The sequence below is a fragment of the Raphanus sativus genome, chromosome 5, assembly GCF_000801105.2.
Source record: "Raphanus sativus cultivar WK10039 chromosome 5, ASM80110v3, whole genome shotgun sequence".
NCBI lineage: Eukaryota > Viridiplantae > Streptophyta > Magnoliopsida > Brassicales > Brassicaceae > Raphanus > Raphanus sativus.
In genome coordinates this window covers 16,810,926-16,831,169 of record NC_079515.1, presented here as the reverse complement: position 1 = coordinate 16,831,169, position 20,244 = coordinate 16,810,926, and the positions used below count along the sequence as shown (strand labels likewise).

At 31.2% G+C, this 20,244-nt stretch overlaps 1 protein-coding gene, 1 long non-coding RNA gene and 1 other non-coding gene across 6 annotated transcripts; all 3 read left to right on the top strand.

The window, feature by feature from the left end:
• Positions 1 to 12,555: 12,555 nt before the first annotated feature.
• On the top strand, positions 12,556 to 16,200 carry LOC108859574 (protein MEI2-like 5). 2 transcript variants are annotated; one of them, XM_018633483.2, is made up of 10 exons: positions 12,556 to 12,729; positions 13,116 to 13,231; positions 13,311 to 13,738; positions 13,813 to 13,971; positions 14,043 to 14,159; positions 14,253 to 14,404; positions 14,486 to 15,295; positions 15,389 to 15,473; positions 15,566 to 15,634; positions 15,736 to 16,200. In XM_018633483.2, exons 2-10 carry the CDS (start codon positions 13,117 to 13,119, stop codon positions 15,922 to 15,924), a joined length of 2,124 nt encoding a protein of 707 aa, XP_018488985.1. In that variant the 5' UTR covers positions 12,556 to 12,729; position 13,116; the 3' UTR covers positions 15,925 to 16,200. The 2 variants fall into 2 exon arrangements, with proteins under 2 accessions (XP_018488985.1, XP_018488986.1); XM_018633484.2 differs by having other exon boundaries at positions 13,113 to 13,231.
• Positions 16,201 to 16,674: 474 nt separating this feature from the next.
• On the top strand, positions 16,675 to 16,756 carry TRNAS-AGA (transfer RNA serine (anticodon AGA)). The gene has a single exon. It is a non-coding gene; the product is annotated as a tRNA-Ser (tRNA).
• Positions 16,757 to 16,900: 144 nt separating this feature from the next.
• On the top strand, positions 16,901 to 20,107 carry LOC108856913 (uncharacterized). 3 transcript variants are annotated; one of them, XR_008945866.1, is made up of 5 exons: positions 16,901 to 17,118; positions 17,219 to 17,290; positions 18,937 to 19,144; positions 19,224 to 19,599; positions 19,698 to 20,107. It is a non-coding gene; the product is annotated as an uncharacterized LOC108856913 (long non-coding RNA). The 3 variants fall into 3 exon arrangements; XR_001950264.2 differs by having other exon boundaries at positions 16,901 to 17,290; positions 19,224 to 19,456; positions 19,535 to 19,599; XR_008945865.1 differs by having other exon boundaries at positions 16,901 to 17,290.
• The last annotated feature ends 137 nt before the right edge of the window (positions 20,108 to 20,244 follow it).

Here is a 20,244-nt window from a genome sequence, read left to right as displayed (position 1 = left end):
ACAAAGATGATGGAGTTGAAGTGAAGTGTTTTTAAACACTCAATCGTCCATCTCCAACTTTATAAAAAAGCATCTTGCTTACCCAGAATGTTAATGAATGATCTTCTACCATTGAATAGGACGTTACCTTCTTTGTTGCAAAGGATCCAAGAAGCTCCACTTTGATTCATGATCTTATCCCATGCAAAGCCAATATCGCAATTGAGCCATGAGGAAGGAGGAGGTTTCCATCCAAAAATAATTTTCTTTTTCTTTTCCAAGTCAATGAGATTTTCTTGTTTTTCTATAGAATTGATGAAGAACCAGTGATCAACCTCCTTGAAGATAGACTTAATGAAGGGAGGACCCAGTTTATGATTGCCTTCAAAGAAGAAGGTGTTTCTGTTTCTCCATAATGCCCATAAAATCCAAGCTCCTGCTCTTCTGATTTCTTCTTGAATGAGTTGATTCCTACTCATCTTTAAGACATACAATATTTGAGAAGACAGAGCCAGGATCAAAAACCATTTGAGGGAAAAGGGAAGTTACTTAACGCCCAAGTTTGTCTAGCTACTGCAGCATACTGATTCTAGAGCATACTGCTACTGCTTCTTCATCAACTGTACCAATCAAGGCCTTAATCTAATTTGTGTTTTTGAACCAGAAACATGTATTAAATTACCAAAAAACACTAAAACACACAAATCCAAGTAAGAACAAAATAAATAAAAAGTAAATAAAAACTAAAGTTCAATGATAATTTAGAAGAAAACTCTTTAAAAAGAACTAATTGAGATAATGACAATATTTCATTGGTTTACTTGATCAATATATACATTGAATTATCTTAATATTTCATAAGTTTACTTTTAATAATAGAAAAATAGATAATGATAATTTTATTATTAAATTTAATTTATGAATTATATAATAATAAATGTAACTATTCATTAAAAATATATTTACTTTAGATGTTTTAGAAACTAAACCATTAAACACATGTTCATAACATAATTACATAGAAAACTCTCTAAACTTGATATCAGAGCATATTTTTGTTATAGATTAACAGTAATAAAACACACACGTGAACTAACTCTCGAAGTAATTCAAAATACCTAATTAATAATTCCAAATTTCTTCTAACAAAACTGATTTGCTCATAGTCTTTCAAACTAAAAAGAAAGAGAAAAACATAGAACTTCAACTAAAAAGAACAAATATCACAAGTATATAAATAAATATATCAACTATAATCAAGACAACTTAGAATGAATTGAAAAAAAATGAAACTATAGAGTTTAAACATCTTACATCATATGAAAATACCTAACTTGTTTAAAAATATATTATTGTAATTCCAATTAAAATTTTTGAAATAGTTATATTTTTAAATTAATAAATTAATGATTTAAGCTAAAAACTAATAAGAATCTTGTGAAAGTTAAAATAATTATAATCATAATTACAATTAGAAATTTCGAAATATTTATATTATTTAAATTAATTGATTAATTAGAAAGTTTAAAATATTTATATTATCTAAATTATTAAATTTATGATTTAATCTAAAACTAATAAGAATATGAAAAATAAGCAAAGCTAGCTAAAAATAATGGAGAAACTGACAAATCAGCAAAATCACTTCATAAATAATAGTATATATATATATATACACCATCTCATTAGATGATATTTGTTTCTAGTGAAATTTGACTAAAAAATCCTATTATCTATTAATTACAATACTCTTGATGAATATTATGAGTGAAATCCCTATTTTCCAACAAGGGGAGATTTTAAGGAGTTTGAATAAATGATTAATTCAATAAGGTTGGATTTGATAGAACTTTTATAAATACTAGATACAATAAGGAGAGATTTGAACAAAAACTAAAATTCTCTCAAATCCTAGTACAATAAGGAGAGATTTGGTATAAAACGACATATAGAAAAATGACTTTTCACATATATTATAGAGATAATTAACTTTTGTGGAATTAATTTCATTCGGTCTTAATTAATCTTGTTGTTTCTGCCACCTCAAATCTTATATGAATTTGATTCATATTTATCTAATTGTCGCGTTTGAGTTAGTAGTAATGATAAGACTTTAATAAATTGGAATGTGGATATTTAAGTCGGCTTAATCAGAATGTGGACCTTTTGTGAATCAGATTTGTATGTGAAATTTAGTTCAAAGAAAAGTTGTTAGATGGTAATGATATACCTGTTTTCATATTTGCATATGTATATGGAAATATATAATTCGTTCATCCTCTTTGAAGGCAAAACAGATTCTATAATCTTTGTAAGAGGAAAAATAACCAAATTCTTGGTATAATACTCATCTCTTGCAAAGCACGGATCTTTAGTTCTATATAAAACTATAATAGTCAAGACAAAGATATTGTAATATTATATATATATATATATATATATATATATATATATATGTTAAAACTAGAGTTTGGACCAAGAGTCAAGTATTTTAGTGTGTGAATAAATAGCCTGACCAACTTATTATTATATAACGATCCCAAAAAACACAACTCACAACATAAAACCAAACCGATTTTACGCAAAGAGAGAACCATGTCCGACGCTCACGAGTCACACTGGTGCTACCGTTGCTTCAAACAGGTAGCCGTTAGAACCTTAGACGACGAGGTCCTGTGCTGCGAGTGCAACAAATGGTTTCGTCAGTATCCAGGCGATTCCCGCCGATCATTCAAATGGGACTGAAGGGCTCCATCCGCGAAGGGGAAGAAACCTAGAGAGAGTAATCAACTACTTATCAAGGAGAGGAGCACCACCAGCTGTGAAGTCAGCGATTGAGACGTTAGAGACTTTTGAGGTTGGTTCTAGTTCTTCTGAGGAAGCAGAGAGGATGGCTGTGTTGTGTGCTGTGTGTGTAAAGATGACATGTTGAAGGGTGTAATTGGGAAGAAGCTTCCTTGTGGACACTGTTACATGAAAATTGTATTTTGCCATGGTTAGAGAAAAAAACCCGTGTCCTGTTTGTAGGTTCCAGCTTCGGACTGATGATCCCCACTATGCGAGGAAGAGAGGAAGAGAAGAACCACCTTTGACTGGTTTTGCTGGTGCTTTTTCTTCTTCTTCGTCAATGAGTGGAAGAGAAGAAAATAACAACCATCATGTTGTTGAGACGAGAAGGCGAACAACTAGGAAGACAAACCAAACAGATATGTGGGTCATTGATTGAAGTTAACATGTAATCTGCTTGCTTCTTGTTCTTGTTGTTGTTCTTCTTCGTCTTCTTCATCTTTAGCTTCTCCTCTCTAATCATTGAATGAACTTTAAATCTCAAGCCAAGAAATCTATCAAAACTTAATAATATCATTTTCTAGAGGAATGAGCTTTAAAACTTCTATGAGAATTTTAAATCATTTGCAAGTCTATTAATTACAAGACCAAGAAATATTGTTTTGAACAAGAGAATTAAACTCAAGGGACCAGAACTTACCATGAACATTGAAAGTTCTGGAGGTTTAGGATTTTGTCTTATCTGAAAACATAAGAGTAGATATGGGCATGTTATCTGAAACCCAGCAACCAAAGCTTACAAAAACAAAATCAATTTATGTTTCTCTTAACCCGAAAAATCGATAGGTACATGAATACATGAAAGACTGGGATTTTTAATGATTTAAACCTCCCCCCCCCAATTATTTTTAGATCAGATATAAAATTTCCAACTGAATTTTTATGTTTTTAAACCCTCAACTATTAAACCGTTAATGACGTTAACCCTCTGTTAAAAAGTTATTTTTTTTAATGGAGATCCGTTAAATTGAAACACGATGTTTCATATAACCACAGAAACAACAAGAAATGTTTATAATCAACTTATATTTTAGTGATTTAAACTTCCAACTATTTTAAATCGGATGGACCCCCCCCCCCCCCCCCCCTCCAACTAAAACTTTATGCTTTTAAGCCTTCAACTATTAAATCTTTAATGGCTTTATCCCTCCGTAAGCAAAGTTTTATTTTCTGAATAATGACCCATTAAAATTTAAAAGTAATTTTTCATTTAATAACAGAAAACTACATGAGATGCTTAAAACCCTTTTTATCAATGGGCATGTACAATCACAAATTCATTCCCAAATAAAAAATAGGGTTCTTCTTCATTTTCAAGAGCCATCAAAGGTGAATAAATAAAAAACTCAGTTATTTTCAACCCTAATTCTTGCGTTCATGTTCATTTATTTATCAAAGAGGTGAATTTTGGATTTTTAATTAACCTACGTTAACCATCTCTTTACATTCAAAATTTTACCTAAAAATTACCTTTTTGATAAATTCTAGGTAAAAATTCGAGTGTGAAGAGATGAATAACATAGGTTACTTAACATTCCAAAATTCACATTTTCTTATAAATAAATGAATAGGATAAAAAAGGTTAGAAACAACAAAGCTTTTTGATTTAACTCACCTTCGATGTTCATAGAAAGGAGGAAGAACAGTCATTTTTTTTATTTAGTGATGAATCGTGATTGTCTATGTCCATTGATAAAAAGAGTTTTAAGCATATCGTGTCATTTTCTGTAATTAAATGAAAAATTGCGTTTCGATTTAATGGGTCACTGTTCAGAAACAATATTTTATTTACGGAGGGTTAAATCCATTAAAGATTTAATAGTTAAGGGTTTAAAAACATAAGTTTTAGTTGGAGATTTAAATCACTAAAAAATATATGTTGATTGTAAGCATTTCATATAGTTTTGTGATATATGAAACGTCACGTTTTAATTTGACGGTCTCTGTCAAGAAAAGATGATTTTTTAACGGAGGGTTAACGTCATTAACGGCTTAATAGTTGAGTGTTCAAAACATAAAATTTGAGTTAGCATTTTCCATCTGATCTAAAAATAGTTGGAGGTTTAAATCACTATAAACCCAAAGACTAACTATATATCTAATGGAAAACTCTATAATAATATTGCAACTAAATTTTATTAAGTTTTTTTGATACATAACTATTTTTCTACCAAGTTTAATAACCAACTCATTAAGAAAATTAGTTTTTAAAATATGCTCATTTTAATATTCAAAATTTTCTTTTAATCTAAAATATTAATAATTTTTATTAAAATTCTAAAATCTTAAATTCAAAAAAATCTTAAGAAGTCCTAATATTTTTTTAGTTTTAGGAGTAAAAGTAACATAATATTATTTTTAGTTTCAAATTTAGTTTTTTTCTTTTGAAGTTTAAAAATAATTTATTTTTATTCAGAATACAGATTTCTAGGGGTGGGCATAAAAACCAAACCGAGTCAAACCAAACCGAGTCAAACCGAAACCGATCCAAACCGAACCAAAGTTTATTATCAAATAGGTTGGTTTAATATTATCCCAACCCAAACCAACCAAACCGAAACCAATCCGAACCAAGTTAAACCGAACAAGAAATCAGTGTGCTTTTGTTATTATTTGAATCAAACATACTACCAATGTACAATGTACTAAAATTCTAAGACTAAGTCACTATTAAGTTAAGCTCAAAAAAGTCACTATCAACTTTTTAACGATATTTGTTTTTTCTAATTTTCTATTTACGTTAGTCAATTTTGGTTTGATTGTGTTCTAATAAACTTTTTGAAGTTTTTAATATTTTTGTTTCAGTTTTATATTGGATTTAATTTACACAGTTCATTTTTAGAGGCATTATTAACTATTTTAATTTTTAGTTTCCTATTTAGTTTAGTTAACATTGATTTGATTGTGTTCTTAAAAACTTGTTGTGTGTTTTAGAGATTTTAATTTTAGTTTTAAATTTTGAATTTAGTTTACATAGTTAATTTTTCATAGTCTCCAACATGATGATTTAAATTTTCATGATCATGCGCTTATGTTTTAAGACATGGTTTTTTCTTCAAAAAAACTTAACCAAGAGAACCCATTAAACCGAACTGAAACATAAACCAAACGAATACAAACCAAACCAAAACCGATCCAAACGAAACCAATTATGGTTTACTTTAGTTGGGAAAATTATAGAACCAAATTAATCAAATCGAACCAAACCCAAACCGAACGATAAAATAACCGAAGTTCTCAGATTTCCTAAATTTTAAAAGTTTATCCAAATTTAGTTATATTTATTCTTAAACAATTATAAGATTTTCTTTTGAATTGTACTGATTTTTTAAGTTTTTTGTAAACTTATTTTTGTTTTTGATTAAAATGAGAAAGTTTAGGTATTAAAATGAGCACACTTTTAAAATTAAGTGTATTGAAATGAGCACAATAATTAGTTTGGGTATTAAACCGGGTAGTAAAAAAAATAGATATTAAAAGGTTAATGAAATTTAGTTGGACTATTTTGTGGCATTTTCCCTATATCTAAATATAAAATTTAAAACCAAAATGTATTTTAAGAAATGAGATATCAAAATATTTTTTAATTTTCTAGTTCAACTCATAGTTTCCAATTTTGTCATTTTTGGATTTAAACCCGATAGAATTCTCATATAGTCTAGTGATTTGGCTAAGAATTCATTAATGGTTTTACACCGGGAGGTCTGAAGTTCAAACTCCAAAAATGAAAATTATATAGATTATAAAGAAAAAATATTACAATAGATCTTCAATATGGTGGAGGGTATACCATCAAACATGGATCACATAGTACGGTTTGGAGTGACATAATCAGACATAAATTTTTATAAGATGGTAAAATTGTCAGTTGTTAAATTGTCCGTATGATATTTATTATTTTTTGTAATTGCATAATTAATCAGATGTAAAAACGGAAAAAATCCAAACAATATGTAATTATTTCAGTTTTCAGTTTGAGTTTCATAAAAATAGTTAATAGACCCAAGTCGAATAAATCTAAACCGATCGTTGCCAAAAAAAAGAAGAATAGATCTAAACCGATCCAGTCCAGAAAAATATTGGTTCCTAAATTGGCCAAAACACCTCAACATAGACATTTTTCATTCACCTGTGTTGGAACAATAAAAGCCCAATAGTTTTGATAATTAATGTGAAAACAGAAGCCTTAAAGTTTTATATCATAATCCGTCCCAATATTATTCATGAAGAAGTGACCCCCCAGGGCCACTATAAGATGTTTTTGTTTTTTGGCCTAATTAAGACTAACATTTTCCCCAAAAACAACATGCATCTCGTTTTCAAAATGACAACTAATTTGTCTAACAAATTTAAAATATCACGCATTTTATAATCTCGTCAAAATATTTAGAAAGTAGGACGATAAGAGAGAGTGGGTGAGTCTTGAGAAATACGTTTGTAACCAATTTTCCGAGAATTGTCAAATCTCCACTAATGAGCGCACATTGTGCAACAGTTACGGGAAGTTGCTCCTCGTCTAACTCTTTAAAGTCTAGAGAGTTTTTCGTAGATTATTAGTTCGTTAGGGCGTTCACAGGTGACGCGTGAATTGTCTGCCATGGTTCTATTCTGGGACTCAATATTTGTACAGTTCTGTCTCACTATGGAGCGAATATTTAGAGTTAAGGAAAGAGATTGAATCTCGAATCCATGTTCGTTTATGAAATCATTTTCGTATCGGCTTTTTATTTCACCTTTCTATTTGTTCTTTCCTTAACATCACTTTTATATTTTCGTATCTATCAATTTGGTTTTCTGGCTTCTACAATCTTAACTCTAATTTTATTTTCTTAATGTTTAATCAGATTGATCTTACGTTTTTATAAAGTGGGGTTTCAAGGATTTATCAAACGTTTTTTATCTGTTTGGAAACGATGTTTGCGATTTGCTTTTCACACTTCTGTGAAACGTTTCCTTATTATCTTATAAGGATTTGCTGTTTGCTCTATAGCATTATCGTGAAAAGTTTTTGATACACGGGTACTTAAAACGTTACATGTTTGATTCGTTTCCATGAATGCTTACTTAAGCAAGTTTTTGAAACAATAAAGTCTACACAAACGGATTCTGCGAACGTGTTTAAGGGAGTTTGCAAATGTTTTTCAGACATATCGATATGATTTGGTTCAAACACCAAAAATGACCATCGATTTTAGACTGTTATTTTTACTTAAAATAATATGTTATTTGTTGAATGGAGTACTGATCCACTTTCATGTTTTTTCAACAGAAAAACGACAGATCCTAGAAATACCCCCATTGACACCACCAATGATGCTCAAACTACACTCAACGTTGGACCAACTGATGCAACCATGACAGCCACTTGAACCATCGCAACAACAACATCAACTTTTGTTCCAGTGGGTACTGTTTTCGATGAAACCACATGCGGTAGCCTTTTCAGTGCTGGTCTTTATCAGATGAGTTCAGTTCTAGGAACCACAAGTTCTCTGGTTGCAGTTCTAACCCCTCTGGCTGTGCCTGGCATGTTCAGTCAAGGATCAATGCTAGATAAGTTTGATGGCAAAGGCTTCAAAACGTGGCAGAAGAAGATGATGCTCTTCCTGAAAATATTGAAGCTGGACAAATTCATCCAGGAGAACAAGCCCCTTGTCCTTACGGGATTGATGATGTGCACACTCTCACAAGTGTTGACATATGGATGCATTCCAACTTTATCTGCAAATGATACATGTTGGGTCGCCTCATTGACCCATGGTGAAAGAACTATAAAGATCTATAAATATCACTGGACAAGAAGTATATAGGTGAGGACGCTGGATGCTAAAAGTATGTGGTTGCAAAATTCCATGACTTCAAAATGGTGGATTCAAAACCCATCATGGATCAAGTGGAAGTGTTCCATCTCATTTTCCATGAAATATATGCTGAAGAGATATCCATCTGCGAGACATTCATAACTCTCAGTTTCATTCAAAAGCTTCCTCCAAGCTATGCAGATTTCAAGAACAATCTGAAGTACAAAAATAAGAAGATGTGTCTCGAGGAGCTCATCACGAGGCTTCAGATGGAATTCATAAACCGAATTGCTAACAGTACCACCACTTAAAACGATCATTACTGAACCTAAAATAGTTGGTCAATGCACATAATAGTAATGATTATCGATTTCTGGTACATAAATCTAAAATATCAGACATCTTGTAAATATAGTCATGGAATCAAGAAATGCTTTTTAATTCAAAAATATTTTTTCATGCAAGGAAAAAGAAGGTTTAAAACGAACTCGAGAAGAAAGAACGACGACAATGACTTAGAAAGTGAGACAAACGTCGATACTTCTATAAAAGATATTTCAGAAATGAAAAAGAAGATGAAAAAGAAGAAGCAAAAGGGCTCGAAAGAAAAAACATACACCAAATTGTTCTTGTCGACATTAGTTCGAAAACTATAATACTTCAGATGTTGTTGTCCTCCTTACATATAAACTCTGAATATATCAACACTCTTATGTCAGCATTAATTAGCAAAAGACATTAATATATCAATATTTGATTGTGGTAAACATCTATTAAATATGTAGCTAGTTAAAAAAACAGCTAGTAAAACAAATGTAGCTAGTTAAATCCCATCAACTATAAAGTAAAAGTAGGAGATACTGGGAGTATTTGTCAAAAGAGAAAATTGGTACCTATAGGCAAAGTACACCCCATAATTGGCCATCTACCATCACTTATGAGAAACCAATTTTTTTAACTAAATTACCCCTACACACTACTCTTCGTTTGCTGCGCTAAAGTCTGATCCTTCTGACAATGTGGCAGACGCCAACTCTCCTGCTATGTCAGATCCATCTTTTATCTTTCTTTTTCTTCTCTGCATAAATCTTTCAAAACATTAATGTAAAATAATTATAAAAACAACTAAAACCATACAATTTAAAAATTGAAATGAAAATCACCATATGAGTCTTTAGTTTTTTTATTTCTTTTAAAAAACTCTTTAGTTTGAACGTCAAATTTTTAGTTTTGAATCAATGGAATTGTTAAACTTCTTCAATAATGACAGATTTTCTAACATATGTATTTATACGATACTTTAATTATTAACATGCTAACTTGTTTTATAACATGCCAAGTTTTTTATTTTACTTGCTACCTTTAATTTTAGTTAGTTAACTTTATGTGTAACTGTTAAATAATGAGTTAGATTGAAAATAATATTGATTTATATAGTACATTGTTAAGCTACTGAATTATTTAGCGTATAAATAGAGATAATTAATTAATTAAAAATTGTTAGCATAATGTTTTTGAAGAATTATCTTAGAGTAGATGTTAATGTATGTAATATAATTATATATTTTAAAAAATATTATATATATGTTAATATGTATGTTTATTATATGTGTTACATGAGAAGTAACAGCTAATACATATGTTAACATCTACTCTTTCTTAAATGATACATCAATTATTAACAAACTACAATGATGATTATTGCATGTTAACTTTGATATTTTACTCGTTAATTAAAATTTTAGTAACTAACTTATCTATTAGAGGATAAATATTAATAAATAATACTAAATTATCAAGATTGTTATTACATTATTGATTTGTCTAATCCGATACAACAACACTTAACTTGATAATCAAATAAATATCTGAACATATAGTATATAGTGTTGACATTTTTACCTTTATCACATTTTCTATAGGTATATAGTAATACATGCGTTCTAACTATGATTCACAAGAAATTCAAACGTAAGAAAATTACTAACCTTCACCATCAATAGAATTAATGTCATGAAATTCACTGATTTTATCTAGATTTGGTGTTAAATCATCTTTGGATTTCATTGAATCAATGAAAATATTGAAAAAGAGAAAAAATGAATAATAAAAAGAAATAAAAATGATGAGAATCAAAAAAGAAGAGAAAATGTGAGAAAAGAATGAAAGAGATGAAAAAAAGAAAGAGATGAAAAAAACGAAAGAAAGAGATGAAGGAAGAGAAAGAGATAAAAAAATATGTGGAGGTGAAGTCCACCAGCTGTCAACTTACGACCTCGGACGCCGATCTACGCCTTTGACACGCTTTTCACCCCTCAGCATCGTCAGAGACATACCTGCTCCTTTTCATCATCACGTAGGGGCATTATGGTCTTCTTCAGCCTAAAGTGGTATGACCATAAGACCTTATGTCTTTCTATGTGTAGTTTGCAAATTTGGATCTGCGTTGGGTATATCCAACTAAATATCTCTTGTCAAAATTGCATACTAAAGCTATGAGTGTGGTAAAGAAAATTAAATAAGTGGAGATAATATACGTAAAAGATAAACAAATACACAGGGAAGTGTCTTTTACAAAAAAAAAACAAATATATCATTTATATGGTCAACTTTCAAATTTGGTTGAAATAAAACACCAATTTTTTGATAAATAAAAAAATAGTCAATTTTTGTGGACAAACTATTTTAATCATAAATTTTCGTTGTTGATATCATTTTTCGTCATATCATTAGTTGACAGTTATACTAGGCTAACATCAGAAAAAAATAGCTTTAATAGTTGAAATTTTATTGTACAAATATAAATAAACAGTTTTCCAAGATATTAAATGTTAAATATTGAAATATATTTTCGATAGCTATAGACTAACAGTAAAATTATAAATAAAAATAATTCAAACCAAAAAATATTAAAGTTTTTCATTTTTTCAAGGTAAAAGTTTATATAATTTTCATTTATATTCTAAAATTATTGGTACATGTCATTAATTCAATATTTATATAATATTATTTGAATTATTTTTTATAATTTTATTGTCAGAAATTTTGTTAGTGATATGCTAATTCAACTTTTTATTCTCAAACGAAAAGAGTTATCCAAAAAAATCTATATAATTTATGTGAATGAGTAACAAGATTCCTTTTGCATTTTAATAAATAAGTTTTATTAGATCCAAAATATTGTTACATCATTATAATCATGAAGAATCTATCTACCATTAATTTTATTCTTTTGATAAGCAAAAATATATTAATATTTCAGAAAAAATAACAATAAATTTATGAAACATAGTCCAATTAGAACTATATATGAATAGTTAGTCCTTATAATTATTAAATAAATAATTATTAAACTAATGATATGTTAACTATCTATTTTAAAATATAAATAAAAATTATTTAAATTTTGTTTTGAAGAAAATAATGAAACATATTTTATTTATTCAATATTTATATTATAAGTTTATAATTACTAAATAATTTATTCTAAAAGTTAGCTTATATTTTTCTGAAAAACCTATTGAATGTATTTTTTCCAAAAATTCATCAATTTTAAAAATGATTTTAGGCACACTATTTTTCAAATTATAACTGTTGACTAATGATAACTAAAATGATACGATCAATGAATGTTTATGATTAAAATAGTTTATCAATAAAAATTGAGTGTTTTTTTTGTATACCAGAAAAATTGATGTTTTATTTTAACAAAATTTAAAAATTGATGATTTAAATAATATTTTCCAAAAAAAAAATAGGAAATGTCTTTTACAAAACAAAAAAAAAATACACAGGGAAGTGTCAAAATCATGTTAAAGAAGTGTCAAAAATCGAACTCAAAAGAGTTAAAAGGAAAAACATCCTCTAGCCCAGTCAAATCAAATCAAATCAAATCTCACCTTTTCTTGTCTTCTGATATATTTCCCACATTATTTGTTTTATTCTCTGTTAAACCCCCAAGAAAAGTTCAGTTTGTCTGCCTTACTTCCTCTCTCTCTCTCTGTCTCTTTCTTTGTTGTTGGTGGTAGCGAGAATCTATTTTCTCTGGGTGCTCTCTGTATCGTGATCATCGTCGTTGGAGTTGCTAACTTCACATTTTCAGGTATCACCTCTTACAATTAAAAATGGTTTTTCTTTAGAAAGCTCAAATCTTTTTCTATGATATCGGTCAATACTGTGTCTGAAAGGTTTCAGCTTTTTGGATGTAAAGTTGATTTATCTACAACTTACTATGATTTTTAGTTTGATCAAAAGCTTTGATCTTTTGCAGAGTTTATTGTTAATCTCGTATTGATCAAACTTTGTTTTTTTTTTTTGTTGTGGGTTTTTGATTGCTTCCTTAAATCAAAAATCTTTATTGCTTTGCATGCATGTTAGTTTTTCATTAAGAAGATCATGTTTGTTTGTAATTGTAAAGTCTCTAATGTATCTAATTCCTAGGATATGTATAAAGGAGACCTAATGTGTTTTGTTTGACCTTCAAAGCAGAATGGATATTCCACAAGAAGAAGTAGGTGGAGCTTGGGGGCTTCCCTTTGGATTTGGTCGCCACACTGATGCCTCTTTCTTCTCCACTTCTTTACCTCTTCTTTCCCATGCAACACGTATAAAACCCAAGTCCCTTACTCATTATTATTTATATGCTATATAGTTCTCCACATGTTTTTTTTGCTTTCGTTGCAGTGCAATCAAGTGGCAGCAGAGATGGTTTCTCATTCAAAGATGATGATGCAGCTGCTTCTCGTCCCAACAAGTTTCAGGACATTGAGTCTCATCATCATCACCCCTTTGGAAACATGCTCCCTGATGAAGACGATCTTCTGACAGGGATGATGGATGATCTCGACCTTACCGAGTTACCAGATTCTGCTGATGACTACGATCTGTTCGGCAGTGGAGGAGGGATGGAACTTGACACTGATTCTCGTGACGGCTTGAGCATGAGTTGGGGTCATCCCAGGTTATCCATTCCATTTCCAACCCTCCCGGTTCCTCAATTCAATGCAACAGTTGCTGGTGAGCATCCTTATGGTGAACATCCCTCCAGGACATTGTTTGTCCGGAATATTAACAGTAATGTAGAGGACTTTGAGCTCAGGACTCTCTTTGAGGTAACTTTCTTTACACTGTACCAAAAAACTTACTTTACAGACACTGATGGGTCATTGTTTTTTTTTTGTGGCAGCAATACGGTGACATTAGGACGCTCTACACTACTTGCAAGAATAGGGGGTTTGTCATGATATCTTATTATGACATCCGTGCTGCTGGAATGGCTATGCGGTCGTTACAGAACACGCCTTTAAGACGTAGAAACTTGGATATTCACTTCTCTATTCCTAAGGTTCTTTTTTTGTCTATAATTCTCTGCCTGTCTCTTGTTGCTGCATCTAATGTGGGATATGTTCCCTGCAGGACAATCCATCTGAGAAGGATATGAATCAGGGGACGTTAGTGGTTTTTAACCTGGATCCTTCCATGACCAAAGATGACTTGTATGTAATATTTGGTGCTTATGGAGAGATCAGAGAGGTGATACAAATATATTTCTCTGTTTATTAATCTTTATTCTAATAACATTTGAGAAGATCATGTTTGTTTGTTTTTGGATACTGAAAAGAACAGATAAGGGAAACACCGCAGAGGAGGCATCACAAGTTCGTAGAGTTTTATGATGTTAGAGATGCTGAAGCAGCATTGAAGGCTTTGAATAGGTGTGAGATTGCAGGAAGACGTATAAAAGTTGAACATAGTCGCCCTGGAGGAGCTCGCCGAAGGTTTGTATCTTTCTTTTTGAGTCACCACCACCTTCTGTATTATATTTTACTTCTGACTATATGTTTGATCATCTTCTATAGCTTGATGTTGCAACTCAACCAAGAATCTGAGAACGATGATTTGCATTACGTACCACTTTTTAGTAGTCCTACAAGGAACAGCCACATGTCCGGTTTGGCTTCTGGTCTAAACTCACAAGCACCAGTCTCCAAGCTTGCACCCATCGGTAGAGGTCAGACTAGTAGCAGCAACGTCTTCCAACAGCCGTCTCATTTGATCCAAGAGACAAAGATGGATAACAAGTACTACGCTGAGAATCTTTCCCCTTCTGGTCCATTGATCTCAGATGGAGGTGGCATTGAGACGTTATCAGGATCAGAGTTTCTCTGGGGAAGTCCTAACTCACGCTCTGAACCTCCTTCAAACTCCTCGGTTTGGTCAACATCATCCTCAGCTCGTGTACACCAGTCTGTTCCTCAAAATCTCAGCCATCATCATAATGGGTCTGCGCCATCTAATGTTCCTCTTGAAAAGCATTTTGGGTTTTTCCCAGAGTCTTCAAAGGACACTATGTTCATGAACTCTGCTGGTCTTCAAGGAATGGGTCTCAACGATGGAAGCTTCCAGTCAAAAATGGCAAATCATGGGATGATGAACTCCTCCGGAGGTGTGGTGGTGAAGTACAGACTGGTGTCTTCACCAAGAGTCATCAGGGGCCCCATGCTCTTAAATTCGGGACGGTTCACCTCTGGCTTTGATGGTGTGTATGTGAATGGTCGTAGAGTGGAATGCCAGGTGGAGATCAGGAAGCAGTTTCAGCTTGATTTGGAGAAAATTATGAAGGGAGAGGATTCTCGGACTACCTTGGTGATCAAGAACATTCCAAATAAGTAAAAAGACTCGTTTTTAAAAAAAAAAATTTGTTTACCGTTACTTGTGCTTGGAATATATAACTTTCTTTCATGCATGACTTTTATCAACAGATACACCTCAAAGATGTTGCTAGCGGTGATTGATGAAAAGAACCAAGGAAGCTACGACTTTCTGTACCTGCCCATTGATTTTAAGGTAACAATAAAAAAAAGACTATGAATTACAGATTCATTTTAACTGATACAAAAGGAGCTGTTAAATAAAAAAATCTTTATTGGTATTTGCAGAACAAATGCAATGTTGGCTATGCATTCATAAACATGCGCTCGCCAGATCTCATCATTCCATTTTACGAGGTCTCTCTCTCTCTCTCTCTCTCTATCTCTATCTCTGCTTTGCTTCTTCTAAGTACTATATTAAATTCAGTTAACATAAAAACATCCGGGTATATAAGCAGGCTTTTAACGGGAAGAAGTGGGAGAAGTTCAGCAGTGAGAAAGTAGCATCATTGGCATATGCTCGGATACAAGGAAAAGCTGCCCTTATATCCCATTTTCAGAACTCAAGCTTGATGAATGTAGACATTGGTTGCCGTCCAATCATCTTCGACACACCTAACAGTTCAAACTCTGTTTCACAAGAGTAAAGAAGACTCCGGTGTGGTGATTTGGGGCTCTCTTTTTTTTCTTGTTTAAGTACTAATTTCTTAACCGTACATATTGGTGAAAAGGCGGAGTTAACTGATGCAGAAAAGCCTGCAAAGTGTTGTTTTTTTATTTGCAGGTTTTTAAATACTGCAGCTGGAGTACCTTACCTACTCCTGTTTTTCTTTTTGTTTTGGGTTATGTTTCATGGAGTATGTGTGTATTAAGAAACCATGAATACTCCTTTTTATGTGGATACTATTATTATTATGTTGTAACTCTCTGCGACTTTTGTTGCCTCTTTTGTTTATCAAAAGGTTTGGCAGTTTGTAGAGTAAGAAAAACAGAGTACTCTCAAGCCTCTGTCTTAAGTAAAAAATAAAGATTTCAGGTCTAAAATCATTTTAACTGCTTTATTTTACTCTAAAAAACTGTGTAGATATATACATTATCCTTCATGTTTCTGCAAGAATGTATTTAACCTAAGAAATTTGATTTTGTAATACTTCATGAGTTCGGATCTTATGATAACATCTTAGAAGACTTGTAGTCAGATGAAAAGGTTATAAATGTGTTACTTGGACCTGTGCTGGTAAGTTGTGCAGCACCTCCAAAGTTGCAGCTGTCTGGAATAACTATTGAAAGCAAAGGAAGCATGATCACGAGGCTCGTAACAGCTAGCACCTTGTTGGATCTGGCCACAACAGCGTACGTTTCTTTTTTATTCCATAAAACGAAGAATCGTAACATAAGTGGACGTGCCGGAGTGGTTATCGGGCATGACTAGAAATCATGTGGGCTTTACCCGCGCAGGTTCGAATCCTGCCGTTCACGCTTTTCGCTTTTCTTATAAGCTTTGTAGTTTGTAACTCATATCTTCCGTGCTCACTTTTTTTTATTACTGTTTTGTCCTTTTAGTTGCCATCCGCTATTTTTTTTTTCTTGTTTTTATTATTGGAGACCAAACTCTGACTTGAACTTAAATGGACTTGGGAAGATGTGCAGACCACAGAACAAAACAGTAAACTCACAACAAAATTGTCAATATGCGTTCTGAGATTAATCACGAGCATGAAGCTAATGCCAAAGACGAATGGCCGTCGATTGAGAAGCCAACAGCACCAGCAGAGTCAGAGGGATGCAATGGTCCAGCCGATCTCCAATCTGATTAGAGTGGATCAGCATCTGAGCGACCGGTTAGAATATATATATATATATATATATATATATATACATTTAGCAGAGAGAATCTTGGAGTTGATCATGTGCAACATTACATGACTCGGTTGCTGGTAGAAATGTCCAAGAAGATGAATGGAGTTTCATATACATATCAGAAGCAGAACCATCCTGTAGAGCACCACAAAGGTAATATATCTTGAATCTGTATATATGTTGTTTATTGCTTATCTCGGATATAAACTTTAGTGTCTGATTTTTATATGAGAGCACAAAGGCGGCGGCTATGTGAGCACTCTCTGGACTAGGTTGCTAGTAGTTTGCCATTATGATCAATACAAGGACGATCTTTTTTATTTATTATGTGAATACATATATATTGCCCTTATACTCCTGCTGAGGCTGGATGAAAGCTTCTTTTTGTTATTTAGTTTGTTTTGAAGCTATACTATGTTTGTTCTGTTATCTTCTCTTAGTTATGTTTTAGTGTTCTTGATTATATATCCCCTAGACTATATTTGAGAAGTGATTTTGCCACATGTCTTCTCTACAATCATTCTCACAAAAATAATATGACATGGCTACTAAAATTGATGACATGTCTTATAGATTAATATGACATGGACAATTTTTGCCACATGTCTTCTCTACAATCATTCTCACAAAAATAATATGACATGGCTAATAAAATTGATAACATGTCTTATAGGTTAATATGACATGGAAAATTATACTTAATGTTAATTTATATTTTTGGTAAACTTTTTAAAATATGGTAATAACTCATATATTACATTTATTTTCGATTTATATTTTTGGACTTTTTAAAAATATGATAATAACTCATAAATCATCATTAAAATAAATATATTCAATTATGACATTTCAAATTTCGAAATATCATTTTAAATTAAAAATATTTCAAAAATACATACATATTTTAGAAAATTACAAAAATTAAATCATAAAATCAAATTAAATCGTAAAATCATTAGTTTCTTATATATATCTACAAGTTTTATAAATATTTTTTAATTTTAATTTTTGACAATTATGAAATTTTCATCCCCTAGATTATATTTGAGAAGTGATTTTACCACATGTATTCTACAATCATTTTCACAAAAGTAATATGGCATGGCTACTAAAATTGATATGTCTTATAGATTAATATGACACGGAAAATTATATTTAATATTAATTTATCTTTTTGGTAAACTTTTTAAATATGGTAATAACTCATGTATTACATAATACATTTATTGTCGATTTATATTTTTGGACTTTTTAAAAATATGGTAATAACTCATAAATCATCATTAAAATAAATATATTCAATTATGACATTTCAAATTTTGAAATTTCATTTAAATTAAAAATATTTCAAAAATATATACATATTTTTAGAAAATTATAAAAATTAAATCATAAAATCAAAATTAAATCGTAAAATCATTAGTTTCTTATATATATATCTACAGATTTTTTAAATATAGTTTAATTTTAATTTTTGACAATTATGAAATTTTACATATTTATGTAATATATTTAATTAAAATAAATAGATAGAAAAATCTACCTAAGATTATAATTTTAAATATATACATGCACATTCTTAAATATATTTCAAAATAAACAAAATTGTTTTTATCTTAATTTTAATGTTCAGTTAAATCAAATTTATATTAAAATATTAATAAGAAAAAAAATTATAATATTAATAAAGATATAAATATAATTTATGTTTATATGTTAGAAAATATTTTAAAAAAAATTTACTGCACATGGTGCAGGAAAACATCTAGTTTATTAATTATCTCATCAATACTTTTCAGATGAAGATGAGGTTTCGAGTTTCAACAACTAACCGTAGATAGTCATGATCAAGAAGCGTCGCATGAAGAGGATTAGACCTGCTGTTATCATTTGCTTATCCATACAGAAGAATGTTCGCCAATTAAGTTTTGGATCAAGGCAGCCTTTAAGCAAAAAGGCAGAAGAGAATCCTGATGTAGCTCAACAGATGGAACATTCAGATGCTTGGTATTCAATTACCCTGATTAGTTATTCTTCCAATGAGTTTCTTTTTTCATCTTTTAGTTACCAACTGATCGATTTGCAGAAATACTGAGTTCTATGGAGATTAACAACGTCTTGGAAGTACAGCTAATGGATATATGGACCACGCAGCTGCTGCTGGAAATTATGATGATGATTCTTTGGAATCTAGGCGAGAGGTTCTGAAGCAAGAAAACCCCGAGACCGTTCAGGAGCACCAGTACACATTTTCTCGATACTGCATATGATTCTTCACAGACAAATGCACAGAATCTTGCTTCATTATCGAATGTGATGGTAAGCTACATGTGCATTTATTTTATGATATCTGTTAAGGGAACCTTGTTTTGCTTTCTAAATACTACATTCATGAAGATGTGCTTAGTTCTCAGTACAAAGAGAGTAATCATCTGTTGGCACTTCAGCAGCAGCAGCAGCAGGTATCATCTCTTTATGGTCACTTCCGTTTACATTATTTTGGTTTCAGACAAGAACCGTTTGATGACAGACATTTTTTCCTCCTGCTTATAACATTCAGAACCAAAACTCGGCAATGTGGCATCACGGTGATGGCTCTCGAACCATGTCTGGTGTTCCGGCTAACACATACTACAACCTCCAAGCACAGCAACAACAACATTTACAACAGACTCAGCAAGCAACAACATCATTATGGTAATTACTATCAGTCTCAAACAGAAATGTTCGTTGATCGTCAGCAGCAAAACATGAAGAAAGTGAGTGTTTTTTTTTATCAGCTTCTTTCGGTTATAGAGAGGTTTGTGTGGCGAGGGAGGTTGAAGAGGAAATGAATATGTACCGAATGTATTTATTACAATCATCTTTTTTGTCTCCTCTGTTAACTTAGGAAACACGCAATTCCAGTTTCATCAATGCAATGCAACAAAAAGAAAAGGAAACAATTTCTTAATCTGCCTTTTCTTTTCTCGTCCTTAGTGTGTTTACACGTTTTGTTAGAGATCTTATAGATTTGGGCTTAACATGATTAGGACTTCTGATTCATTCGCGCGTGATGGTAATTAACCAATAAAAATTTGATATTAAAAACTTACTTAGCATATAAA